The sequence below is a fragment of the Rhyacophila brunnea genome, unplaced genomic scaffold, assembly GCF_057557595.1.
Source record: "Rhyacophila brunnea isolate RB1 unplaced genomic scaffold, BYU_Rbru_1.0 scaffold_6, whole genome shotgun sequence".
In the NCBI taxonomy this organism is placed as follows: domain Eukaryota; kingdom Metazoa; phylum Arthropoda; class Insecta; order Trichoptera; family Rhyacophilidae; genus Rhyacophila; species Rhyacophila brunnea.
In genome coordinates, this window is record NW_028233276.1 from 2,792,209 (window position 1) to 2,809,895 (window position 17,687).

The following is a 17,687-nucleotide window of genomic DNA, read 5'->3' on the forward strand; positions in this document are numbered from 1 at the left end:
CAAAAAAATCTTCATTCCTCCCACAATAATCCGACACATACAATAGTTGAGAAATACGTTATAACATATTTTTTTCGGCAATTTAAATTATTTTTATAGAATATAAAATATTCAAGTTATTATTTAAATAAGTAGGTACGTTCATACGCAATTAATTTTTCTTTTAAGAAGGTAGGTTTTAAATAATCGCCTAGTATGGAGTATTCGCTGCTAATATACAGTTAGTATCTTTAGACACGTACGTCAGTAACACACTTGACTGAGAGTTCGATCGCCGAACAACGGTTGGTTGTAGGCGCATGCCTTTCTATCAGCACCACACTTCACCACTTTACAGTGGTTATCTGACAAATTTACCTACTCGTGATCGATTATTGCACATACATTATTTTCGAGAAGTTTTATATTGTATCTTTGGAAACTTTTAATATATCAAGATGAATTGCTACCCAAATGTGGTCTATAAATTATGCAAATTTCATAAATATTGCTGTATTCATTTTTGAGATATAATAAATGTAGGTCACGGGTATTTATAATGATATCCTTGTTTTAATTCACTAAATATTAATTGAACGTACGGATATAAACTAACCTTCGTTGAAAGTTTACAATAAACTTCGCATTGAATAAATAAATCATGATATAATCCTAGTGGATTTAGTAACGAAGGATTACTGACAATAAAGAACATTAAAGCATTGCATTTACCACTAGCTCAACGGATATTTATTTTACTAATACTATCGACCGAAGGTACTTGTTGGAATTTTTATTTAAATTCTAATGGATTTAAGTTTTGTACTATTCCATTTGAGTCATTTTTTGCGACCTGGGTTTCGCCTTTCGATACTTTTTTAGGTGGGTTGATTTGTTATATTTAAAAAAATAATACGTACTTATTATAAAAAATAGGTATATTGTGAGAATATTAATTATTTAATTAATAACTTTTAAAGACTGATATCATATATATTATATCTCATTAATTAACTCTATTATTTTCCCAGTGCGTTACTATTGTTCCCAGAATGGACGATTTTACACCTCTTGAGTGGAGTATTTTTATTGTTTATAATTACTAATGATCTATTATTAGGTTTACGATTTATTATACGATTATGGAGTGTATGATTATTGATAAGGTCTGGGATTTTTTACAAACTTATTTATTCACTTACTAAACAATTATTATTACTACAACTATTCATAATTTGTTTGTTATATTTTTTTATTGTGACCCTTGACTTAATATGTAGGTGATAGAGTTTTTACCTAATTTATTGTATTTATATGTTATATGTGTGTATTTGCCTTTCGGTGAGTGTACACAGTGTCTGAAGATGCCGAAAGGCGAAACCCGGGTCGCAAAAAACGACTTAAATAGAATAATACAAAACTTAAATCCATTAGAATGGAAATTTATTTGCTTTTGTATATATATATTATTTAATAACCATGATTATTAATAAAAAAATATATAACTATGTTTTTATATAAGTTTGTAGAGATATATAATAATATCATGTACGTGACATTCGACATGTACATAATTTTTATATCATGATATTTCGGCAACTCTATAATATTATATCACACTACAATAGCCTGCAGCTCTAGTTTTAGTATGTTTGCGTTTCTCCTGCTAAAATCAATGTGGTCTTAATATCTACAAAGAAGATTTTAAGTTCATTATTATATAATACAGATTTATTTTATCCAAAACCCAAAATAATTCTGTCGTTTTCCATATAAATTTAACAAAAGTACGGTATATTATTTATATACGAGTATATACCTATTTATAAATTTACTTTATACATTATTATTTCATCCTGTGCGCCAGTATTTAAAAAAATAGAACATTTCTGACACAGAAGAAAAAAATACTTTATGGCTATAAAAACTTGCGGCAAATATAATATATTTTTTACTTCTTAATTTGAAAATTTTATTACTTCATTTATGGTTATTGCTATTTTTTGCATACATTTATTATGTGTACATTCAATAGCAATAAACATTTTTGACGGCTACATTACCTAGGAACATTTGTAATATTCTGTTGCAAATAAAATGGGATGTATATATTTTTATACAAGCATATTTGTTGAACTTTTTGCATAAGTAAAGTTTAATCTAGATTTTGTGATATTTCATTCGGTATTAATTGGAATGTCAATAATTTGATCACTAATTTATAATTCACGACGATTAATAAATTGACTGCATTTTGTTGTTTATTTTAATTGAATGATTTTTTTACCATTCATTTGTTTATATTATAGTGACTGCTTTGTTCAGATATCATTTTTTTTAAATTCAATGATTTAACTCATTTAATTGGACTTCTCGATTTGCCATTTTCGTCACCATTCAGAGTAAAATCTATTAATACCTACAGTATTGTAATGGAATGTGCTTTGCAGTAAATGTGACCAATTCTGCTAACGTGTCTACTTCAATATCACAATGTTCTATGTAGGCTGTGTCCTGTAAAAGGCACTGATCTTAATATAAATCTGTGTCAACTATTTTATATGTAGAGTATTTCAAACTTTTCTAAGACAGCTGTCAAATGTAATAATATACTGCATTGTTAATTTTACGCACTGTCATTCTATGACGGGAAAATAATAGACCACTAATATTAAAAAGGTTGCCAGTATAAAAAAAATACTTACGTGACCACGATGACGCTTAAAAATCAATATAGCTATGTACATAACTTCACACACATTACTTACTGATGAATGAAATTGAAATTAAAAAAAAATCAATAACGACTCTATCAAAATGATCTAAATATTACACTACAGGCATTCAACAGACTATCATTATTTTTTCTGAATTATCTGCCCACTGCAGTGGCGGGCGCTGGATTTACGACCAGAAGAATAAATAATTACAAGATAAAAATAACTTTTTATATACAACGTTTTTAAATTTTCTGTTGAATCATATAAACTTGACTTGACTAGATTAAACGATCAAAAAAATTGTACTTGATAGAAATAATATTGAAATGTCTTTTTGACAATATTGATTTCCATAGTAACACACGTATATATTAATAATTTAGTTGCTAGGACCCCAGACCCCTAGCAACCAATATTAGTGGATTGGATTACGAATTTCTTCTAAAATAACTTTTCATACAAAACAGAATTAACTGAAAATGAATTCAATTCTGTTTAAAGATGTCTAAAAGTATTAAAAGAATGCATAGGCATCGTGTTCTGATATATTCTAATAGTTTCAAATATCTAGCTAGTCGGGAAGTTAGTTAAAAATCGATTGCAAGATTTATACCAGACAAACAACCACCGGACAAATAAGAATACGACCTAATTAAAACGTTGTAAAATACAAAAAAAAGAATGCTAGAATCATCACTAGCTAACGGCACAGGGTTATCAATATCGCTCTTCACTCACTATTTCTTTTTCCGAGAGTCTTGTGGTCGTTTTTTCTATAGTATCTTTGTCAACGATGACGATTTGTCATTTATTCTTACTGATCTCGTCCAGTGGAGTCTTCGGATTATTATAAACTTGACATTATCCAATCAGTCGAAGCCAACTTACTTAATTTTATTAAACATATTTACGATAATCAGTGGAGCATAAAGTCCATGTTTCAACCCCGTTATGATAGGATCAGCAACAAGACAGTTTTGTTCAGTCGTATCATTTTTGTTTCATCTATATTTTGATGCCTATATATTTTATCAAAAAAAAATCAATAATACTATTAAATCATTGTGTTTAAATAGCACTAATTTAAATGTAATGTCAAGGATCACCCATAAATAAAGTCATGTGGTATTTTTTTTTCGCCGTTCTCCACACATTGTCAAAAATCTTTAACACCCCTGCCCAAATTATACCACGTTCAAAACACATTTGATGAACATAATCGATTTTTGTCTTCATCACAAATTATCAGATTATATCAAATCTTCTCTCCCTTAAGGAGTGATGTCATGTATATACATCAATTGACTTGGCTATGGTGAAACGTTGTGTCTGTATGCGTCTTTAAAATATTAAGTAACTTCTGCTCTTAGAGCATTTTTCCTGCTGTCAAGTGGTATAGTTTCCAATCCCAATATTCTGGAAAATTTTAATTTTTATGCACCCGTCAATTACATGCGTGGTCGCAGCCATGGCTTATTTTGGGTGAAAGCTGTTTCCTTATGTCAGGCTCACCAGGCACCAATAGCGAGGATTGTGTGGTTGGTCAATGCACTTCATAGAGATGAATATCTATTTTGTTTATAAAATTCAACTTTATTGTTTAATTTGTATTTTTTTTTTGAATTATTGTCTTATATTTCATTTCTATAAAATAATTTTTTGTTTTGTTTTTTTCTTTATTAAGTTGATTTACCTGTACTTTTCGAAATTCGAAATGACATATTGTGAACGTCTTGAATGAATAATTTGTTATGTGCTTAATGTGTATTTTTTAAATAAATACATAAATATAACAAAATAGCACCTGCAAATATGCAAGAAGTGCCTCGCACCTGCTTCGCACGCCACTGTCTTACTACATAATATGACAGCACAGAAGTCGGCCTAGATAAAAAGTGTTCAAACCTGTAATGTGTACCACTTCCGTACGTAAAATATTTCACCCAAATAGAGTTATATAACCATTAATGGGTGTTAATCTTATTCAATGATCGACTCCGTGATTGCTTCTAAGAAATATTTTATAATAATACGTTTGAAATGCATTTCGGCCGTAACATGGATTGATTTTTGATACCATGTAATCAAAATGGTTTGATGCCAAATTTCTATGTCCAATTTCGCAATGCTTGCAAGGAAGTATTTATCTATCCAAGAATCAGGCATCAAAGTCATTATATGGTGCAGTAGGGTAAAAGCGACACGTAATTTGAAAGGTATTATTGAATTTCACGGTGGCATTAAAAAATCAAATGATATTTATGGATCAGGCATTACTTAATGGAAACTGCCTTTTCCTTCCGGGTGTCATATAACAGGGTACAGGTTTTGAGTATGTAAAAATTTGGGACAAACTGAAACATTTGTTAAAGAATATGCTATTTTCAATAGTTACGTTTGTCTCATAATATTCATTAAAGTTTATCATGTAAACGTAAAGAGCGTTCAATATTTTAGGACAGTTGGCGCGTGTTGTATCTCTTGGTTTTTTTAGCAAAAAGTAATAAAGTGAAACGTGTTTCAAAACTGCAACCATACCAGGTAGGGTAAGCCAGTTACCATTAATGTTGTGTTCCCTGGAATGCATTTTACTTATAAAAAACAAATTGGCAAGAGTGTCAATTCAGCATGTTTTGAACCGAATTGGAATTATTAAAATTTTCCGATGAAAATAATTTGGCAAGAAAATTTAGGCCGGATTAGTTAAAAAATAAAAAGATATTATAAAGAGAGAAAAAATCTGGAACTCAAGAATTCTCCAATCTGAAGAATCGAAAAAGGTTTTGCTGCAATATGAGTATAAACGAAACACAGTTCAAATTTAAACGTGGAACGGGAAATGAAGATAGTTAGCAGTGTAAAGTTTGATGACAAGATTATTTGAAAAATTATGTGGTGAATATCAGATTCACTTATCCTACTAATTGGTATATTTTTAGGACGTGATTAAACATATTCACGAAGCGTAAAAGTTTGAAAACCTCTAAGTTATGATATTTTGTCATAATATGGTCATAATTATTATTATGAATTCTAATAGAAATCATCATATTGACTAATTCTTTCAATTAAAATTAAGATCTCAAAATTACAATTCCCCGTCTGCATTATTATTATACACAAATATCTATATACTGTATAATGAATTATATTGTAATAGATTTTTGAGCTTTCACTACATGTCCTTCCTCCTTCTTCCTTAGACGTTTCGTTTTCATTGCAGAGGCTTTTATCAAGAATTCGAAGCGTCGAGGAAAAGAGGACGAAGAATACGTGGTGGAAACCCAAAAATTTATTAGGTACAATAAAAAAAAACCGTGAAAGTCTCAATATTTTATATTTAAATAATATATTATGTATTTTTTTTAATTCACAAATATATAATAGACAAAAGATGTATTTTTCTTATACAGATAATTAGAAAACATCTCATGCATATAAACACTAGAAAAATCATTTTGTAAAACACAATACGACACCCGACGGGGCTTGAAGCTGTATATCCAGCAGATTCAGTATGTTTTTTCAATTAAACTACGGGCATCTTAGTTAATTACGACAATTTTAACTAGTAGTTGTTACATGAAATGCTTATCGAATTGCGTTTTAATGTTGGTTGTCGGTTTAAGTATATTAAATTAAAGTAGGTATTAATTAATTCCTTAATTACTAACCGACGTCGCAGATACATGTTCAAGTCCCGTCGGGTGTCGTATTTTTTTTTCTACAAATGATTTTTTCTAGTGTGTATATATGCATGAGATGTTTTCAAATTATATATATTCAGTATATAGAATGATACGTTCTGAAATCTTGTGTTTTATTCGTTGAATAAAAGAAATAGTTTGTTAAAAGTATTTTTCTTATATTATGTTAGTTGTTCAATATAATAATTTGTAGTATTGATGACGTTTATTTCATAGTCTTATGTAATGCGGTTCCTAAAACATTTAGTATTAAAATATTTTTGGGTATATTACAAATATATGAAAAAGTGGTTATAACTTCAAACAAGATTTATAATTGAAGAAATTATCTTCTAATAGGAATAAATGACGAAACATTTAATTATAAAGTGTATGTATTTCTTCCAAATTTATTCACCGCGTCAAAATGTACAGAATTTATTACAACTTTCTTTGAGATCCGGTAAACCAATGCCTGCGTTTGACTACTTTTTATTTGAATTTACCCATTAAAGTATGATGTGGTAATATTTGATTAATCTATAATGTATTTGATATTTGTATAAATATTACATAATTAAATATCATGAAAGTGTTCCAAAATTTAGATAATTTTTAATTATCCATGTCGATTATGTTTACATATTGTAATATATGACATGAAATAATAGAGCAAGCTTATGTTATTAATTATATAAGATCTGAATTAATAATTATTATACCATTAAACAGTTGATGCCTGGTGCTGACCATTTTCAACATACCTTAACTTAGATAACTAATAAAATCATGATTTCATAATATCTGCTTTATTTAATTCATGATATGCGATTAAATCAAAACATTTGAACTCGGCGACCACGACACAGCCATTCGAGTGCGATCTATATATTAAATGGTTCCTATTAATTATAAGTGTTGCCATGCTATGCGGGAGACGGAGTTGTTGATGCACCGGAGGAAGTGGCGCAAACTACTCCAATGCTGAAACGTAACAGAATGAAAGAAGAAGAAGTAGTAATGTCGCATGTCGCTATCGTCTGATTCGGACGGTTAACTATGTCGCTCATAATGTACATTAAATTTATCGTTATGTTTCTTCAATATGATTGTTTTTAATTAATCCTGACCATGTCAGATCCTAATAAGATCATATAGATATCCATTAAGTGGAGGTTTGTATTAAAAGATTTTTTTATACGAGAAATGGATGTCAGTCACTTGCTCAACCTATTAGGTCAATACTCTGATTCATGCACAAATTGACCAGACCCAGACATTCGAACCTGGGATCCATGACGCTATAGGCCAATGATTAAGCCGCGCGGCCATCGTGGGTCTAGATAAATAATGGTACAAAAAAAATCGTTAATTTGATTAACTCGACAAATTTCGTTTTATCTAAATGAAAGAAGACATAATACATTGAATATATTAAAAAGTTTATATCGCACGAAAAGATGCATGCTTGGCATATCGTCAGTAGTGTAGTGTTAAATAAAATAGTGCTGAGACACTGGCTATTTAACCTAACACCCAGGATATTTTTTTCAACGTTTATGTACTTATCAAAATTTAACAACGTTTTTATTAGGTCGTATTCTTATTTGTCCAGTGGTTGTTTATCCGGTACAAATCTTGCAATCGATTTTTAACTAACTTCCCGACTAGCTAGACATTTGAAACTTTTAGAATATATCAGAACACGATGCAAATGCATTTTTTTAGCCATCTTTATGTAGAATTGAATTCATTTTCAATTAATTTTGTTTTGTATGAAAAGCTATTTCGGAAGAAATCTGTAATCCAATCCACTATTATTGGTTGCTAGGGGTCTGGGGTCCTAGCAACTAAATAAATAATATATAACATGCGTTACTATGGAAATCAATATGAATGTCAAAATGACATTTCAGTATTATTTCCATCAAGTACAATTTTTTTGATTGTTTAAGCTAGTCAAGTCAAGTTTATATGATTCAACAGAAAATTTAAAAAAGTTTTATATAAAAAGTTATTTTTATCTTGTAATTATTTCATTTACGTCGGTGTTAGTAAAAAAAGCAATACGTTTTCCCATAATTACTTCGGAATTCGACTGTTTTATCCCTCCCCTTGGATTTTCAGTTTACCGGGTATGGATATATTATTTAGGTACATATTTAAAATTCTAATGTAAGTATAATATAATAACCACATATTTTATGACTTCACGTGTTTTAAATTATTGGGTATAACATAATTTTAATGATGAGAGATGTTTGACAAAGTACCAGAGCACCGACTGAGATATTACTGCATATCGTGGAAAGAAAAAATAGTCAAGATGAGGGTAGATTAGAGTACGTGATATAATAGAGGTCATCAAGCTTATGAAATGTCAGAGGGTTGCAAATAGCACTTGGCAAGTGGACAAATGCAGTTATTTATGATGGTTCCAAAATGGCACTAAACGACGTCTTTAAAACCCAGTAGATTAATGAACTCTATGTACGTGGTATTTATTCGGAGTTTAGTGATAGTCAGTTAACACAAAATCCCTGACGATAATCATAATTATTAATATATGATTTCATATTTTAAAGTTTTTTTTTGTGTATGGGGAAGTAGAGGGTTAAGTCCAAACCAAACTTACTGTAAAACATAAAACACTCTGGTCCGTGTATTACCTACTTGGCGGCGGGTTATGTCACAAGGCCCACCGCGCATTGTGTTCACATAATGTAGGAATTATTATTAAAGTTATTAACTTTATGTAGGTATGGACGATGACTGTTATATAACATTGATAATGGTTACATTTAAATCGTAGCGTGTAATATATTCTGCATTGCCAAATACCACATTTTAAATATTTTAAAAAAATATGCGGAGATTCCAAAATCGTGGCTCGTCAGCAAATTAAAATGTATTTATATTATATAGATAAAGTGAACATTACATATTATTATTATTATAATAATATAATTACCAATATTAACAATATTTATAAAAAATAACAGTGTAATAACATAACTAAATACAACACCATAAAAGTACAATATGGGGTTAAGTCCAGATAGTGTTTCCAACTATTGTTGACTAAAATATGTTTATATATTATATGACAAGGAATGAAAATAATATGCTGGCCGATAGAAAAAATAGAGTCTCTGAAAATTTTAAAATCTAGAAACCCAAATTTGGACATCGCTTAAAAATCGTTTGTTACATTTAGTTAAATCTTAAGATATATGGTTTAACAGGCTACCATGTTGATTTTCAAGCAAATAAGTATGGTGTAATAAATTCAAATTTATTTATTTTTACATACCGTGAATATTACAAATTATAAATTTAAGACGTTCGCAACATGACATTTAAAAACAAAGAAATAAATATATGCAGTATTACAAAAACATTATGAAAAGTAAAGTAAAAAAGTACAAAAAATATAAATTATAAAGCATGGAAGAATTTGTAAAACAACGTCGCCTATACATCATCCTCACGTAGGTAGAATATATCAACATTCGAAGCGATTTGGTTGAACAGAGTTATTGCCCTCCCAATTGGTATCACCGATGGCAGGTTAGTTCTGCTCCTCGGGATGATCTAGGCTTATGTGGTTGACTGAATTTATTTAAGTCTACAAAAATTCACCTGCATTCAAACAAATTATATTGATTTCTGAAGCAATTTTGTTGAAAACAGTGCAATTTAGTTCTCTAAATTTCTTAGATAGGTAACTCTTACTAAGAATGGTAGAGAGGCAGAAAACAGTAATGCTGATTGGTCGGGCTATCCCCGCCTTTTTATTTTATTTAAATAAGAATGAATATTGGATGGAATAGCGTGACATTACTGTCATTTTTATTTTTACCGGAAGTTATCTCAGAAGTTAGAATAGTGAAGTGAAATACGAAGAGGAGAATATAAATGGCGATCTCGTGATAATCCAATTACTTGCAAATAAAACGTCGAGTAATGAAAGTATCAAGCAATCTAGCATCTATAGATGTAATATTATAGTGGATGTATAACGTAAGTTAACTGCTAATAAGATGCGTTGAACACGTATGGGCTTAATCTGTAGACTAATTGGTAATATGCAATAATAGTCCAGCGGCATAGCTAAATAGATTGTGAACTTTCATATAAAAGCATAAAATAACAAACTGAAAATCAATCAAACCAAACCGCAACAATTATAATATACCTACAATTAAAAGTTTCTCCGCCATCTTGGAATTTAAGGGCTCCTGGATAAATTTTTAATCGATTCATTGATCTTAAAAATGATGCTTAGACTAACTTAATTCTTTACTTACATAATTATAGCTTTGCAGGAAAAAATAATATTTCGACCATATTTTCCGTAATGAGATTGAGATATATGATTTGACCAACTCATAATGCAGGGGAAGGTAGAGAGCAGCAGTAGAATAGTAGTTATTTAATGTTTAAGGTACGTACACATTTCTTAGTTTAAAACATTTGTAACACAAAATGTGTAAATTAACAGAAAAAAGTGTCAAAATCCAATCTTTATATTTTTCTGCTAAGTGACTTTGATAGGCATAGTTTACATATCGACCATGTTTAGGTAGGAAAAAGGGCGTAACCCTCACAGAACAAATTTTACAGGAGGAAAAAAACTTTTTTTGAAAGATTTTGGTTTAATACTTTGGACGCGGAAGACGCACCCGGCGCGTAATGACCAGGCGGCCGATCGATGTAATTAATGTGCATTTTAAAGGTGCTAATTAAAAAAAATATTATCTACTCAGCAGCAAATGCGTTAATAATAAAAAAAAATAGGCACAGACATTGGGTGCATGATGATTGATAATTTGGTGTAATATATTTTTGATCTAATAATAATTAAAGAAGTTATTGCAGAAAAATCATTAAAATGGAGGGTAAATGCTTTTTTTCTTTAACTTAAAACTTAATTAAAGCTCAATTAAAACTTCAATTTAGGTAATAATTCGGCATTTTCGGCTTACTTAATTTTTATAGAACATGTGTTCAGTTGTATACATTGTTAATATCTAATAAAAGCACTTTTCGAAAAATCGAGGGTTACGCCCTTTATCCTAAACACGGTCGATATTAATTATTTGAAATATATAACAAAGGCCCACAATATAATATTTATTTTTTTAGGAGTATAAATTATAGTTTTTATATAAGTAGGTACCTAGTTTTAATTTTCCGGTAGTATTTGAATAATTACATTTTTTTGGAATTACAAAAAAAAATATCGACTTTTGTGGACATATTAATATTTAAAAAAAAATCATAACTAAAGTGTAAGTAAAAAGTATGTAAAACAGACAAAATAAAGCCTCAAGAGAATACGAGTATTTAAGTATTGCAATGAAATCATCATGTTTCAATTTATATTTACAATTGCAGTCAGTCACTAGCGGTGAAATAATTGAGACAGTTTTCATATATTATATATAATAACGTAATGCGCAATGCAGTTATTGAAGGAAAATAATCAAAGACGCGTAAAACCACAACACACAACATCAACGATATACTTACGGGACAAGAAAGTTGAATATAGGAAAAAAGTACAAGTTTTCGATTGAAAACAATCTTATTAAATACGAAAAAAAATATTATTATATAAAGAAAAAAATAAACAGGGCCTAATTGGTCGAAAACGTTATATTAGAGAACGTATGAATAATTAAATAATAATTTTATTGGGTACAGTTCGGTTATGAGGAATACAGTGGAAAACACATTTTGAAAATAGCCGATATACTGAATTATTTGTTAGGTTAACCTAACCAAACCTAACCTAATCTAACCCAACCTAACCTAACCTAAACTAACCCAAACTAACAAATTTAATAATCCAGTATATCGAGTATTTTCAAAATGTGTTTTCCGCTGTATTCCTCATAACCAAACTGTACCTCGTAGGTACAGATGCGTTTCTCGTTTTTGGCAAAAATGTGTTTGATTCGGTTGAATGTTTGTCATTTTAGACATCTTTGTCGGCTTCAAAATTATAAAATCAAATAAGATCATGCTTTAAAAATAGAACAAAAGCTCCATTTTGACCTACGCTGAGCATGTCCCCCCTTAATATAAGTTGGGAGAACACTCATTGGGAGAACACTTAGTAACCAATGTATTCAATTATTATATAGTTATCAGAGGCACATAATATAAGTCAATTACACCAATAATGCCAGAGATCTAGAGAAAACAAATCGATTATCCATATAGCATAACAACGACCACTCTTTATATTATTTTCACTAGAAGATATTAATTACCTAATCAAAATAAGTTTGTATTGATTTCATTTTAGGTTATATAAACAAAAATACCCTAATGTGGTACATGCACCCAAAAAGTTTTGAAACTCCTAAAGTGGATCAAGTCAACCCAATTGTGCTCATAAATAATTGCCATTGTGAATAAGAAAACAGGTGTCAATAGACAGAGGCCTACCTTGCACGATACCCATAATTGAAAAAAACTTGCAGTTATATTTTTTTTCACATCCGGATAACTGTCAAATTGAAAATTGTGCAAGATATTTTTAAAAATTGTATGGTATGTGTTATCAAACAGATGTATAGGTACCACCTAGTGGTGCATTATATAATTTAAATATTTCATTATATTATCTTTTGAACATGTGAGTAAATTTTTGTTGAAATATGAAACCAATTAATTATTGATACATACCTACTCAAAATATTATTGACAACAGAAATTTTGCTCTAATTGTTTACAGATGAGAAAAATAAAAAGTTTTCCGCATTCGTTAATTAATACATAATCAAAATCGAAATCTCATCTCCACACTGTCACCGTAAGAAAGCTATTGGCAAATATTTTTCAACAATAGTAAAATGTTGCCTTACATATATTATTACAGCGGGATACAAAATCTCAATGTCAAAGTGGACATGTTAGCAGAATAGATTCAATACATGAACGAAACTCTACAATAATAATTTTTCTTGCATTATCAGTCGAGTTCATTTGTCATCTATATATATTTTTTTTTGACCTCCACAAAGTAGAGGTTTGTATTAACAGATTTTTTTTTTACAAGAATTGGATGTCAGCCACTTGCTCAACCTATTAGGTCCATACCCTGACTCACACACAAATTGAAAAACAATATGTGTACTTGCCAGACTCAGGATTCAAACCTGAGACCCACGGCGTGATAGTCCAAAGTTTAATGTCAATTTATGGCTATGGCCGTATGTTGTAGCTTAACCACTGGGAAATGACAAAAGAAATGGCGTATTTCAAAAAAACACTACCTTATTCTTAGGTCAATAATTATTATAAAGCAATCATTATTCATAAGATGTTTATCACACTTGAATGGTCAAAGACATAACTTATAATAAGTATCTTTAGAATCATCTTCAAATGTGTTAATCTTGCCGATTTTTTGAATAATAAAATGCCTAATTCTTGTCAAATTTGGGATCACAGAGATTATCAATATAATTTTTTATCGTGAATATTTTACAAAAATTATCTCGTAATAAATTATACTAATGGTTTCATAAATGCGTTTAAAAATTAATAAACGTAAAAAATCTTAACACCACTGCACATGGATGTACTGAAATATGACTATATTCTAAAACATTAGAGCGAGAGGTTTAAAAGAATACTATTTTATGTAACAAAAATACTTTATGCAGTCATCAAATGTTTAAAATAACTATAAAAGATAATAAGGCTTCAAAATTATATAAATAGATTATCTACAATGTTTAAGGAGTGTCCAGGATCATGGTTTGAAAATACAATAAAAACTTAATTTTGACCTACGATGAGCACGTGGGCCGTGCGCGGCCACCGTGAGTTATTATGATATTATTATTGTGATATTGTAGCGTTATATATTTTTATAATGGCGTTTTAACGGATACCTAATACTGTAAGGCAGATAGAGTAATTTTTTAAACTACAACTATCTGTATTTATCAATTTACGAAATACTGGAATCTGTTTAAACTGTAAGTTGGGTCGTTTATTTTTTTACGTGTTATGTACATTAGTAATTTAACCGCCTTAGGTGGCTGGGCCATGTACTTGTAGGATGGAATAGTCACGCATGAGGAAATCAGAAGGCAAACGATGACCAGGTCGACTTCGTACAAGACAAAGAGATAGCGTCGAGTAAGATTTAATGGCACCATAAACTGGAAAATAGCAGCTTTAGACGGACCTGGATGGAGGCAGATGTTGGAGGAGGCCATGGCCCAGACAAGGTTTCAGCGCTCACAAGAAGAAGATGTTCATTAGTAAGTCAATGTTCATTGTTGATCATAATTACCATTATTTTTTTGATTCGTATTATTATTTTGTGTTCAGGTAATGAACAACGTCATTGTGACAAAAAAAAATGTTTAGTGCAATAAAATTAACGTAGGTATAAAAATTGATATAATTTGTAAAATGACACTTATTATACTGTAAGTTTTTAGCTGTATTTATCTATTTAAAACGAAAGAATAAAAATCTCATCGAATGATTCTAGTACACTAAACTTCAGGATAGACGATCATTTTGAAAGCATTTCGATCCCTGATAATTAGTTGTTTTAGTTAACATATTTTTCGGTTTAAAAATAATTGAATTAGGCTGAATCCCAAAAGAAATCGTCCCATTCTCATACGTATTGAAAAAACATAATCTGTATTTGCCAGACGCTAAATTTGAACTGGCGTTTTGGATTAAAAAGTGTACGTTTTACCACTCGTCCACTTTGAGCGCTTAGAGCTATAATTTTGGTACCTACCTATTGATTATTGTCTAATAGACTATTTATATAGTTGTATATGTATCATTATTTAATATAAACACTACCGACCACGTTTTTATGTCTTTATAGCACCTGTTTATCATAAAAAACCTGACCTATTAAAATATATTTTTAGTTTCTATTTTAAACTAAACACGTACCGTTACATTTATGACGCATATAAAACAGTATGCAAATATAGTACAACTCAAATTGAGCTAAAAATAAATCGAGGAATATTGAGAGCTGTTATTATCAAGTAACAAAAAAGGTTAACTAACCCATTAAAATTTGTTTCTTTTTAAAGATCTATAAAAATAGGTGATACGTAATATATTCATGAAATAAATTATATACTTATAGTTTTAAGTAGATTGTGAATATTACTCTTATATTGATTTGAATTTTTCGTTTCATTGTGTGTGTTTATTACTAATATAAATATTAAACTTTATGTATATATTATGATCATTGGTCTTCTTCATATGCATTAACAGTGTAACTTTCATAATGTAATGCGCAAGGCGCTAGTCTTTCATCTGAGAGCTCCAGGTTCGATCCCGGTGAAGTTACAATAATTATATTTATGTGATTTTCTCAAAGCCTGGGTGTTTTTGATTATTAAACTTCTATTACTAACACTATTGTCGTTAGGCCTGTTGTGGTGTTATAAAGAATATATAATATATATCGACTGCTTATTCTGCAAACCGGCTAACTCCATTTGAGCAAATTGATCAGGAAAGAGAAAAAACTTAATAATTTTATTATCGAACAGAATTTGACAATTCCAAAAATACACTTTTTTTTTGCAAAAAAGCTCCACTATGAATTAATATACTATTTTAGTTTCCCTTTTAAATATAAAGGAAATTTATATAAAAAAGCAAAGTTGTTCATTGGAAATTTGGCAACTGCAGTTGGCTGTTTTGTGTGAATAACTATAACGCATTTATTTATAAGTTTAGGGATTTTACAATTTGCATGAGCATATAAAACATGCTTTATAATAAAATGACATCAACATTTTATTTTTGGTCAAAAGTGCAGTTAGCTGGTTTGCAGATTAGGCAGTCGATATCAACCGATACAACAAAGCAATGGAAGAGAAAACAAATGAACTCTTTTCAGATGTGGTAATCTATATGGGAAAATTTATACATTACCACATTAAATCCAAGCGCACTACCCCTTATATCTCGCAATTTACCAAATATAGCAGATATGTGAGAGAATATGGAAAACCACGCCACAAAAACCGCTAAGTTTACAAGGAAACTAATTACCGATTATTATGAAGAAGGCAGACAAGATTGCGCTATATGAAAGAGGTTTTTAAGCAAATGAAATGGCAATGGGCTAGAAATATCACTCGGTGAGCGGACAAAATTTATTGATGGACTGATGCCGTCATACAGTGGTAACCAAGCGGCACTAAACAGCCACAGGATTGTCGTAAAAACTGCCGAATATATAATGAACTCATAAGTTCTGTAGATGTACATGGAAACAAACTACTATAGACCGAGAAGAGTGGAAGATGCTAGGGGGACTTTCATCCAGCAGTATATTGACCCTGACTAATAAGGATTATGAAATAATGTCATTTACATAATATAAGTGTTTGTTGTCAGTGGTGAGTATACACAGCGCCTGAAGATTCCGAAAGGCGAAACCCGGGCCGCAAAAAACGACTCAAATAGAATAGTACAAAACTTAAATCCAAAGAATTTAAATTCAAATTCCATTATGTACCATCGGTCGATAGTATTAATATTAACACTACAATACATTAAATTAGGTAGTTCTTTTTTCAAAGCATTGTAAAGTATGTGCTTCATAACTTTGTACTCCGGCTCTAGGGTGAAAACGATGTAATATATTCTAAAAATATATTTTTTGACGTATTGTCAGTTTATTTATTTATTTCTACGGTATATTAATAACAATGAATATAATTTGATCTAATTTTATGCGAGGTAATCAGGCAAAGAGGCGTATCAGTGTAGCAAAAAGTTCAAAATTATAAAATGTATAGTCTACCTATGTAATTTCTTTAGACACGTTGCGTAATTTTGTAAGCTGTAACAAATAATTCGTTTAATGTGTTACAAATACTTTAATAGTAAAATAGTTAAATAAAATATGTTGGCACAAACCTTGGTTGATTTTCCCTTGCTCCGAAATCAGCATGTTGAGCGGAGTGTTGCTATTTCTCTCCCCAAACTCTCCCCCGGCCCCTATCCCGAACAGCTTATTCTTGGCGCTTTGGCCCACTTTCATATACTGTTTATGCAGCCCCATTTTTATTTATTTACTATTATTTACAATCACAATAAATTAACTTAGTGGCACGCTTTAAATTTTAATTAAATTATTGCTTACGGCAAATTCAATAGATGTCACTTTCCATTCAATGAAAATGATTTAAAATATTAAAAAAACAGTTATTATTAATTAAACACGTGAGGTAAATTTACCAAAATAGTTTTTTTAATATAAGGCACTTTTTAA

The 17,687-nt window shown here is 30.0% G+C and overlaps 1 protein-coding gene across 1 annotated transcript in view; it reads right to left on the bottom strand.

The window, feature by feature from the left end:
- The window catches only part of dsb (scavenger receptor class B member debris buster), a 110,518-nt gene extending 93,041 nt beyond the window's left edge, over window positions 1-17,477 (bottom strand). Inside the window, exon 1 of the mRNA XM_085957110.1 lies at window positions 17,333-17,477. Within this exon, the coding sequence (XP_085813236.1) occupies window positions 17,333-17,477 (145 nt within the window). The remainder of the gene's footprint in view (window positions 1-17,332) is intronic.
- Between the last annotated feature and the right edge of the window lie 210 nt (window positions 17,478-17,687).